Source organism: Heptranchias perlo, chromosome 9 (genome assembly GCF_035084215.1).
Source record: "Heptranchias perlo isolate sHepPer1 chromosome 9, sHepPer1.hap1, whole genome shotgun sequence".
NCBI lineage: Eukaryota > Metazoa > Chordata > Chondrichthyes > Hexanchiformes > Hexanchidae > Heptranchias > Heptranchias perlo.
Genome location: NC_090333.1, coordinates 63019894 through 63032057, shown reverse-complemented (window position 1 = coordinate 63032057; position 12164 = coordinate 63019894). Strand labels below are relative to the sequence as shown.

At 38.6% G+C, this 12164-nt stretch overlaps 1 protein-coding gene across 4 annotated transcripts in view; it reads right to left on the bottom strand.

Annotated features, from left to right (window-relative positions):
• Positions 1-12164, bottom strand: part of dennd1b (DENN/MADD domain containing 1B) — a 244552-nt gene that overhangs the window by 149023 nt on the left and 83365 nt on the right. For all 4 annotated transcript variants that reach the window (XM_067990635.1, XM_067990632.1, XM_067990634.1 and 1 more), the window contains exon 4: positions 1154-1203. In XM_067990635.1, the coding sequence (XP_067846736.1) occupies positions 1154-1203 (50 nt within the window). The remainder of the gene's footprint in view (positions 1-1153; positions 1204-12164) is intronic.

The following is a 12164-nucleotide window of genomic DNA, read 5'->3' as shown; positions in this document are numbered from 1 at the left end:
GATTAGAATGGGCACCTGGTTGTTCTTCGAGCCGGCACGGACACGATGGGCTGAATGGCCCCCTTCTGTGCTGTATTTTTTCTATGGTTCTATGGGACTATGGTTTGTTTCAAATTCAACATGATGCGGTAAAATGCCTTGAAACTATCATTTGTGCATTATATCATTACGCATATGGCTTCTCCATACCTAAAAAAACGGTCTCAAACATTTTCATCATGAACATTTGGTTTTAATTCAGTGCTTCAACTTTTATATTTTCAGATCCACACAATGAACCTAAAACTGGCACAAAAATAACAGTGCAATCAGTACATGCTAATCTCTCATTAAGCATTTTGTTGCATAGCAACAATTAAAGGAAATATAATGTTTGTCTCTTTCAAAAAGTGAAACAGGGGGTTGCTGTTCATGGAAGCACATTCAAACACAAGTTGCTGCCTTCAGGACTGTAGGCATAAGAGGAGAAAGTAAGAGCGAAATTGGAGGAAGAAAGGGAAAAAGTCCATTAAATGAGTATCACAAAAAAAACTGCAGCTCCTTTCGAAGTTGAGAAATAAAATCACCACAATTATAGGATATTTCAAAGACTGCTAACATACTAATACTGAACATTTGCAGTGTTGGTGCACTTGCTTCTTCCAAACCAAACTGTATCAATAAGTACACCACTGGATGGCAGCAATGGAGCCTAGTTTTACATACATATCGTAAATCTTCAACCAGACACATTTAGACCCCACCCCCAACAAATAGAGCAAAAAGCTCATTCTTAAAGGATTATAAAAATATTCACAATAAGCTGGAAGACTCAAGTGTGAAGACTCAGGAGGATGTCATCAGTTAAAAGGTCAATGCTGGGGCTCAGATTTTCAAATGCTACTGCAAAACAAAGGCACCAACACATCATTAATTGCAGATAAGGTCTTTCAAAATGAAAGATTTATCAATGTTTTTTTAAAAATAAAAGTATGTCTAATTTTCAAGTGATAAGCTGGCACTGTATGTATAGTCTTCGGTTTTCCAAAAGACCTCAAAAATTCAGTTTTCCTTCAGGGTGAAGTTTTAGGAAGTTTTCTTTTAAGTTTGGACTGCACTCATTCAAAGCACAGGGTAAAATGTAAGATGATTGGTTTATCACGCAATACTGTACCTTTCAACATCAAAAGGGAAGCAAAACTTCGGCACAGTCTGCAGCACTTCCTGTGAATGATAATAAAAATGTTAGGCTCATGCAGGACTTGGATCTGAATCACTACTATACCTACCACAGAAAGTCTGAGAATAACCTTCTGAATTAAAACCATATACAGACAGTTGTTCCAGTATTGAAATAATCAAGCACAATGAACTTCATTGATTATTAACAAGAATCAAATTTATGCTTCAGCAGGCTGTACTGACAATGCTAAAGGAGCACCAGGAGGGAATAGCTTGGCCTAAAGGGCATTAACACCCCTCTCATCCCCACTGGGATCCCCTTCAACAGGACCATATGGATTTTACAAGCAGCACTGCACCATATGGGTAAGCCACGTCTGCTGATACATGCATCACAGACTAGCCACCGATTTTTAGTCAACACAAGGGCTTCAGACGCAACATGTGCTGACAGTGCAAATTGGGGGGGGGGGGGGTGGAATTAAATGATGCCAGTAAAAAATACCAAAATTTAAAATAAATGCACCAAGGTCATTATGCTAAAAAGTCTTCAAGTAGGTTATTTTGAAACTCAAATAGAATGTATGCCACATGTTTTAACACTAGCATTTCATCGAGAATGCTATACTTCAGTAAATCTAGTTTTTAGTAAATCTAATAAAAACATGGCACAGTGAAACACTACATAATCAACAGCAGCAGCTATTCATTTACAAGCTCTTAAATAACACCTCAAAGAAGTCATTTTATATCTTTCTATAAAACCTGCAGAAATTTGTAATGACACTGAAGAGTATGTTGATGTAATTTTTACCTTCCACAATTGTGAAAAACGGAATGGTTTTTGCAAGTAAACAGTGGGAAAATCTTTGAACTGTTTTAAGACGGGTTTTTATGCAGTGAAGAATGCTGCTGGTCCTAATTTCTCGACAACTCGCAATTTGTAACAAAATTAACTTAATGGCAGTAATGTGAGCTCCACTTGCAAAGATGATGTGATGCACCAATGAAACACAAATCTTATTCTTTGGTCTTTAACACGAGTGGCTCAATGAATAGTGCAGGTTACTACTGCCAAAGCAGTTCATTAGGATGATTTGGCCTCGAAAAATCCTCAGCAAATCACATCCACTGTACAGCTTGTACTGACATGTTCAGACCTTTACATTATTTTGCATTCTGGTTTGTCTTTCAATTTCCAAATCTATTATGTTATACTGGTTTTATGGGTTCATGTACATTTTTAAATCAGAATTTTAAAGTGAGGTCCACATTTTAGTTTAGATTGGATAATTCACTTGATCTGTGGTAATCAGTTCTCGCTTGATTCCAGGCTGAAACTACACCTCACATCATCTATTACAGTGCATATACCAACATCAAAAATTACTTGCGGATTTCATTGTTTAACACTACAAAGCTAAATGAGAGGAACTTATAAAATACACTGTTTCCCAAATAAATTAAACATTTACCACCTCAATAGAGAATTGCTGATTCAGTATTTAAATGTACAGCTGTAAATCAAATCATTTGTTAATTATTTCTATTCTACATGGACAAAACAGGGAAGAAGAATATTGCTCAACAGAAACAAGTGTTCTGTGAATATCACCTGCTGCGAAACAAACTATTTTAGCAATACAAATCAGTTTAAAACCTGATCACCACTATTTAGAATTCCTCGCTTTTCTTCAGAATACAACCCAAGCTTTCTCCTCGCTTCCCAACTGGCACAGGCATCCCTCAGGGGGAAGGGGACATTTTTTTTTAAAACCTCAGTGCTCTTTTAAATTCATGCAGCCAGCAGGTCTATAGACTCAAAAACAGTTCAGACAAAAATTGTTTGCACACTTATGGGACAGACCAGCTCAGCTGACGACTGGGACTCCCATGACAGCATAGATGAGGTTACTTACATCAATCAATGAGGCGCTGCATCAACCCCAGAGATAGATCTCATGCTTATTAAAAGGCACCATCCAGCACCTTAACTATTAAATACTGTACAGGGAAACCTAAGGTACCCTTTAAAATCAGACTGTCGATCTCAAGTACCACACCAGTAGTAAACACCTACAAGTTACTGGCTGTGGCAAAAAATAGTCATGCTGTATATCAGGACATGTATTACACAATTACATTCATTTCAGATCTTTTATTGACCAGTTCAGCTTGAGACTGGTCATGCATTAGCACAGCAGTATTTGCCTGCAATTATTTTAAAATGGTACTGTGGGTTTACAAAATCTATTTCATCAGTGAATGGTCAAATTCTGAAACTTCTTTTGTTGCCCGTAAAGGTTTAAATATTTACCTAGAAAACAGTAACCAAGACATTCTTCAAACTGCAGCATTATGCCCATCTTGACAATGGGAATGGGATAATCACTGAGGATACAGCCTCTTTTAAAAAGATATTTTATCAACGTCTCCATGGCACTGAGATGGCACCAACATGACTATCCATTATTTCACTGGAAAAAGCAAGGCAGCTTTCCTGGGTTGACAAATTAGTTCTGTTTTTTTTTACAAAGGCAGCAACAAAAATGCAAACTAAACATGGCATACACATTAAAACTACTGACAATAACTCCCTATAAAGGTTGAAAGATGTTTGAACATGGGAGACATTTCCTTTAGGAGAATGAAGATAATCCTTCAAAGTAGGTAATCTAACATTTTTCTTCGTCACATCAACCTCTGCTTACTGGAGGAATCTATACATCAGTATCTTTGAGGGAGAATGTGACCGCTTTTAGTTTAGACAAGGCACAAAGTTTGAAAAGGTCAGCTAAATTGTCGATCACCTTTGGCCAACAAATCAAAATTATAATATTTTGTAGAAGTGCAAGGATCATTCCAAATAGCAGGCTTAGAAATAAATACTGAACAAAGTAACCTTTTTTGAAGTTACCCCACATCATAAATAAAGATCGAGTTGAATGACTCTTGACCTTAGCCAAATGTTTCTCATCCACAGGATGACAGGAATTTAGGGCTAGGTTCTGTGTTCACTGACTATAAATTGACACTAAATCTAACCCACAGCATGTATCTGCCTTGCCATTTTGATAAACTTAGTTTTGAGATGGCAGAAGCAACCGTATATACTAAAATCACTATTACCAGAACAGCAGTCATTCATGCAATTAATCTGAGTTCTCAAAAACCTAGAGCGCTTAAAAGAAGGCATTCAAGTTTATGAAGTATCTAACTTTGATCCTAAGAAGGGGTTGGAAGAAATAAGTCAAATTGAAAACAGAATCCTTTTGATGAAATGGATACAAGGGAGACGATTCCTGAGAAACTTTGAGAAGGAACATGGAAAATTCGAAGACTTGCAATATCATTCCTTATATAACTTGATATCAGATTCAGGTTCAGATCGTTAACTGATGGAAGCACTCCAAATTTAAGTTAGTTCATGTGATAATAGATCCAGTTTTCTGTTTAAACACAATAATATGAGACTATTTTTTTTCTCATTATATGCTCTGTGGTGGGTGACTTTCTGGAAGCCATTAATATATCCTCCACAGAAGCAAACAGACCTGTGACTAATGGTCATTCCCTTTCAATAATCATGTAGTCAAAGAGGCTTTCTACATCCATGATGTGGAGATGCCGGTGATGGACTGGGGTGGACAAATGTAAGGAATCTTACAACACCAGGTTATAGTCCAACAGTTTTATTTGAAAATCACAAGCTTTCGGAGCTTACCTCCTTCGTCAGGTGAGTGAGGGGTATAGTATATGGCAAGGCATAAATCAATTGCAGGTCTTCAGGCACGGCTTTTAAAGATACCAAGTTCTGCATGTGGGTCAATGCTTCAGTTGCCAATGGTGATATGATTCCTATACCCCTCACTCACCTGACGAAGGAGGTAAGCTCCGAAAGCTTGCGATTTTCAAATAAAACTGTTGGACTATAACCTGGTGTTGTAAGATTCCTTACATTTCTACATCCAGATAGACTGTATTGCTCTGCAATTTGGACAACTGACCCTTCCTGTGTAGTGATGAGATTGGATCACTACTGGTCAACATCAGTTGAAGTCAATTTTCTCAATCATGATAAACAGATGGGCCACATGAAGTTCCTACGGTGGAGACTATTGCAGTCTCGCAATCCCCATGCAGTACAAACAGGAGCTAACAGTTGTTCACCATCACAAACAGGTTTGCTTTCAGGAATCGCTACGTCTAAAAACGTTCTTTATGGCATTATCAATTCAATCGTTCCTTCATGTCGGTGCACAAAACATTGACTTAAGAGAACCAATGTTCACACCAGTTAAATGTTGAACCAAGATAACAGTGATCAACACCAATCAGAAATTCATGCTGGCAAAGAGACTGAAAATGCATCCTTCCTGGTTTCATGATAAAACTGAAACTGTTGTTCCTGTGGTAACGTATTGACTGGTTGTGGACGAAAGCACTTATGAACATCAGGTCATGCTTTGGCTCAAAATCAGATCTCTCATAGTTGACAAGGAAATGGAGAAACTACTGAACTGCTGACTCTCCAAGGATAGAACTGAGATTGTGGGCCTGCCCTGACATATTGTCGATTGGACATTCCACTCGGTTAGAGTGGTCACTTCAGTTCCAAGGTATACAACTGGAGCTGCCTTACTAATCCAAATGGTCAATCCCTTGACTTTTGGGAACCTCAGTTTGAAAGGTAAAATGCAACCCTGCTCTACGGTCTCTCTAGTCCATGCATTTGCTGTAGTACAACACTATTGGGTGTCAAAACATCAAAAGATGGCCTGCTCCACTCCATTCACTGGTTGGACAGGAAGGAATCATATCACCATTGGCAACTGAAGCATTGACCCACATGCAGAACTTGGTATCTTTAAAAGCCGTGCCTGAAGACCTGCAATTGATTTATGCCTTGCCATATACTATACTACAAGGACTTCGTCTGTCCCTTGCAACCTTCCCAAGAAAAGCCGAGTTTTGTTGGCAACTGCAGCCCAACAACCAATTTCAAATGAATTGCACAACCAAACAAGTTGAACGAAGAAAACATAGCAACAAATTAAAGTGTCCTAGGCTTCACACGTTACATCAAAATCCAGGTCATCCATCCCTGTCTGCTGCTGGAGTAAAATGCCCAGAATAGAGTCTTCTACCAATCGAGGCAAGGAAAGTCCCCTGGCCAGAGCTGAAGCTGTCAATTATAATAGACAATATATATGGTAATTCACTATTCAAAGTTGGAAAGTGGCTGGCACAAAGTCTTGTCAACTCCACAAGTCCAATTTATTGGACTTCATATCAAATGCCTTTACCAGAAGGCTAGGAATAGCACAAGTCACTTAGACTTTTCAGTAACATCAGGCATGGACCTTACTGGGTGGATCCTCATGCTAGCTTTGGCTTAAAACCTAGGAAGAGGCAGTTTTCAGGCTGTAAGTAGAGGATCCGACTGACCCACCAGTGCCTGAGTGGTACCATCTTCTATGCTAACCCCAGGAAGAGGCCAGAACTTAAAATGCCTTTTCAGACATTATGGGTAGCAAAAGAAGCAGCAAAATGGTCTTGATCCACGTAGTCTTGGAAGCAATAGCTGACAGCCTGCAAAGCCGCCATGTAATCATTATGGGTCTGAACACAGCGATAGCACTTTGGAAAGTTGCCCCATGGGCAGGTGAAAATCCTGCCATAGCGGCACTCTTAATTTGCACATGCACCATGACTTTGTAGCTATATCACCAAGGCTAAGCAGTTTTTTTAAAAACAAAGCATGTTTTGCATCCAAAAGTCAACAAGGACCCCTTCTTTCACCAGGACAGTGCCAAAGAATTCACAATGACAAGTGTAGACAGATTTTTCTAACCAGCACCTGTTGTTGCTCAAGACTGTGATACACCCACTGTTTTTATCATGAAGCAGTACTCTATTTAATGGGTACCATGATACTAATTCTAGGGTTGCTAACAGCACCATATCACCAACTGGGACTCACTCTTACAATAGATTCCATCTTGGGAGATAGCTTCCCATCAATGAAACCAATCCTAGCAACTTGTAGCAAAAAATACCAGGTATATTTGACATAATGTGATGCTTGGGAGGACAAGAATTTAAGGCAGTGTTCACAGCCATCACAATAGTGAAGGATGAAGTGTATGTTAAGCATTAACTGGATTTTAAAAAGGAATTCAACTATTTCCTTCACAGAATCTGAATCTTGAATCACAGAATCCTAATGAAGAGAACACAAGATGATGGAAAATTATTTCAGAAGCAAGTTGATGACTTCCTACTCAGGAATGACCAGTGGGAGTAGCTGAAACAACAGGGGGAAAAAAAAGAACAGATTAGGCTGCTCAGGAAAACTTGTTTATCTATACAGGAAGAGGAGTTGCTGGGCCACCATCCATCATATGTCAAAAATTCCTCAAAGGAGATTGTGTATCTCGTGTTTCTCCTTCTTGTCAATCTGACCTTACTTCTATGATATGTGGAGGGTGCTTCAATGAAGATATCGGAAAAGATATAAATTAGCTTTTTCTTCCTCCCAAAATATTCACAGCCTCTGCATTTACAGTTGCCAATCCAGGTCACAGACGAGGTGCTCACTAAAATCAGCAACACAATTAATATCCTACGAGTTATTTCAAAAGATACCCAAAGTACCATAAGTACACATTGTTCAGTTTGGTTTGGGTTGTTGATCTGCTAACATCTGCTAATATTTATACAAGAAATTGGGATCTCATTTCAAGTTCAAAATCTAAACTGGTAGCACTATCATTTTATCAGTAAAGGGCACAATCAGAAGGTGCTTTTAAAATACTGATCCTTCCAAATGCAAAGGAAGTTTTTTTTAAGAAAACTTGTCTGATCACATTTCATGTTTCTTCTGCAGCCTTTTTCAAAGAGTACTTCAGCAGGCAAGAGTATTTGCATCTTGGGATAGTGGGTCTTAAATACTATTGATATCTGGGCAGTTTTTTGACATTTCACATTGACACCACACAATTTGCCTTACCTTTTGAACTTCAACTAACTAAGAAAAAAATACACCATCATGCATTTGGCATGTTGCACAAGTTGAAGCAAAACTGAAAATGAATAGAAGATTCTTGAAAAAAATCCAAAACAAATTTATAACATTTTCTAATTCTAATATGAGCTTTCTAGTGTGTTTTGTGGTGTGCTGAGACACATCATTTTATAACAGGCACAAGCGATAATCAGAAACAAAATCCAAATATCAAAAATTGTAGCTAACACATTTTTATCTCTGGAAACCTCCTCACATGTTGAAATTCCAAGTGGATTTCAGACACTGAGTCAATCTTCATGGGATTCATTTCAAGTGATACATTATATACAAAAAAGATAGATCTTTGTAAGGCCTATGCTATAAACATTAATCATTCCCTATGCACAAGGCTAATTAAGATTTCCCAGTGTAATAGATATTTAATATAATTTTTCCAACAATTAAATGACACATTTGCCTGTCAAGATTCTTGTAAAATGTGTTCATTTTTCAAAATATTTATTACATTGGAGCGAACATTGTTAAAATATCTCCTATGAAATGGACATAAGTACCGACAAGTTTGATGCAGACTGTAAATGTAACATTTGCTATAAGAATTGCATGTGTGTGTTTAGGGATCACAAATGTACAGAATTATTTAAGCTGTAACGTAAATTAGTTTAGGAGATTTTCCTAAAGTAACAAGCAAAAGAATCAATCATCAGTTTTTAAGGAATTTTGACCAAAAAGGTGCATATATCCCAAGCCTGAATACCACCTCTGGTCAATACCATAGCACAATTTGTGGCTTCAAATAAATGGTAGAATTGTTTGTGAAATTATCATAATTCATACATGTAAAAATAAAATGCAAACGATTTATCCCAGTATTTGATTAAAACAAGTATGACAACTTTGGGAAGTGACAAGTGTACTGCACCCTTCACAAAATGAAGTGAGAAAGACCGTAGACAGGAGCTCCATCCAACACTGAACAAGACAACATTTTAGATAGAACATAAGCTTTAACTTTCCTCAACAGCTTGTACCTTGCTCCCGAGTAACACAAATAGATTATTTTTGCTAATCTCAGTTTAGTAATGGGTTTACCTTAAGTCTCATGTAGACAAGCAAAATTCTTTTGCATTATCTATACATGAAGCTAATATTCAATACCCACTGAGTGATTTTAAAAAAAATGAAAAACATGAGGTAGCAGGCAAATCTTCAGATATATCAGATAAAGTCCAAGAAATTGCCCATCTATATTCCAAACAAGATGAGATGGATCCATCACTGACATGTGCAGTCACTACATCTTTATCCTGGAATGGGGGCCAGCAAAGGGATCATTTTGATCGGAACTTTTAGCAATTTGCTTCTCACCAAATTCAAATCTCAAACATCATTCAAGTTACCCACTAGAAAGGAGCTATAACATTCAAAGGTGGAAATGCAAAACTGACTCCAACTAGAGTTCAAGGTGCAATAAACAAAGACAAGCTTTGACGAACACAGCAGATATTGGTTACTTCAAAACAGTGTTGGTGGCTTTTGGGCGACAACAAGATCAGCTGCTGATAACAGAGCTAAAAGGCACAGCCTAGAATAAGGCTTTATATAAACAGAGTAAGGAGAAAACACCTTACCTAGGCATGATACAAAATTATTCTTAAAAATTCATTCTCAGGATGTGGGCATCACTGGTAGAGCTGGCATTTAAGGCTGCATATAATGACATCACTATTCCCGGCCAGAATGGAGATGATTGGGTAATTCCCCCGCCAATTATGCCTGGAGACCGCAATGCTGTAAGTGACTGGGATTGATTTTGCACATATGGGTTCTGTTGTTTGCAGTTCGTAGAGTGTCTTTAAATAGATCGTGTTTGCTTTGCTGTTTGCTTTAAAATGCACTGTTTGGCTGCAAGTCCTGTCGGCGGTAAATTCCGCCCCGCCTCTAAATCATTGGCTGACACAGTGGTGTCAATAGACACGCCGGGCATTATTTTCCCATTCCAAGTTGTCCTAAGAAGATGGTGGTGGGCTGCCATCCTGAGTGTGTGGTGAAGGTGCTCCCACAATGCTATTCGGTAGGTATCTTGACCCAGCGATGAAGGAGAAACGTCGATATATGTGCAAGTTAGGATGATGTGCAACTTGGAGAGGATCTTGGGAGGTGATGGCGTTCCCATGCACCTGCTGCCCGTGTCCTTCTAGATGATGGAGGTCGTGGGTTTGGGAAGTGCTGCCAAAATAGCCGTGGCGAGTTACTGCAGTACATACAGCAGCCACGGTATGATGGTGTGAAGCGTTGTATGTGATGTTGCAGCTGCACCCATCCAGGCAAGTGGAGAGTAAAAATTGACAGTGCCTGCCAGCAGTACTCTTCTCCTTCGTCCTCCTCCACCTCCACCTCCCTGCCAGTGGTATGATGGAAGTTCCGATTTGTCTAAAAAGGTTGAATGAACAGGTGCAGCTGGTTAAGCAAAAACTGCCCATTACAAAACCCTAAAGTGATTGCTGCAATAAAAATATTCCACTGAACACACTGACTGAAAAATGTTTTTGTCAATGATGATCCAAATCAACTCAGCACACAACAGTTTATTATTCTAAAAGGAAAAAAAATGAGGAAGACATTTGAAGCAAATGAAGAAGTGATACATTTACAGCAGCATGAACTCTCAAACAGCTGGGAGACAACCTTGGTCAAATAACATGTCACAATTCAAGGGTGTACAGTCATGCTCTCAGCACAAATAATCAAACTTCTTCCATTCAGCATTACAATTTTGACGAGGTATTTTTGGATGTATGGAGTGTTGTCATAACCAATATATCAAAATGCTCCTTTGCCGAATATTCTGCCAATAACTGAAGCTCTGTAAATTCACTCTGAAAATCTTCAATACGGGATCCTGAAGGATCATCTGATTCTGCAAGACAGAAAACAAAAAAAGCGAGGTCCTCTGTAAGCAATAGAGGGGAGCAAAAATAATGATTGTTTCCTTCACTTGGAACTTGTGGAGGATCTGACTAGGAGGGGAAATGGAGGGAGCCAAAGAGCATACAGAAACTTCTCTCTTTTTCAAAGGATTTTTAAATCAACAAAAGCTACTGGCCTATTATCTTTCAAGTCCATCTCAACATAGGTTTATTTCACAGAAATTAGAAAAGCTAGTTGAGCATAAAAGAGAGTTCATTTGCTGAATCCTGTGCCAGCTGAAAACATCCAATCACCAAGTTCTACAAGTGCTGAAATGTACAGCTGAGTTAACTGACATTTAACTACATTAATGCCAGAAACTATGCTGTCAAGGTAGTGCAGGTGGCATCGATACTCTGCTTTTGCACCACATGACCATCACTGTCATCACCATTAGTTGTGGGAGAAACCAGAGCCGCTGAATTCAGATCAGCACACAAGAACTGTGCTGCACAACACTCAAGGATATTGACTTAGTGCAATTTTTTCTGACAGATTACTGGCACTAATGTGCCAAATTAATGAAGTGACAACACAGGCAGTGACGTTGTCTTGTCCATTCCCTCATTGAGTTGGTGTGGGCACATATTTTTTAAATTGAAGCAGTTTGAATACAGACTCTGTTTATATGCTGGGAGCTGTATGATTGGGACTACTGGATACCTCCACCCGAATCCAAGATGAGTGTCCCAGTCCAGAAGGAAGTAATTGGATAATAGGATAAGAAATGGGGGAAATACAGACTGCAGCTGCAAACCAGCAAACACTGTGCTCTGAAAAGACAAATTTACCAATGCTTTCCACCTCTTGGTTGATTATAATTTCAAGAAGTACTTTGCACTGACAGTACATTCCTTCAGGTTGAACTTGAATATTTTTAATCGAACTTTGTGATTCCTCTATGAAAAGATGCATCCTTAGGGTGCACAGCTGAAGTCAATCTCCTGGGTTCGATGTATGAACGATAAGCAGAAGTGTTACCATCTTGAACTGTTCATTTTAG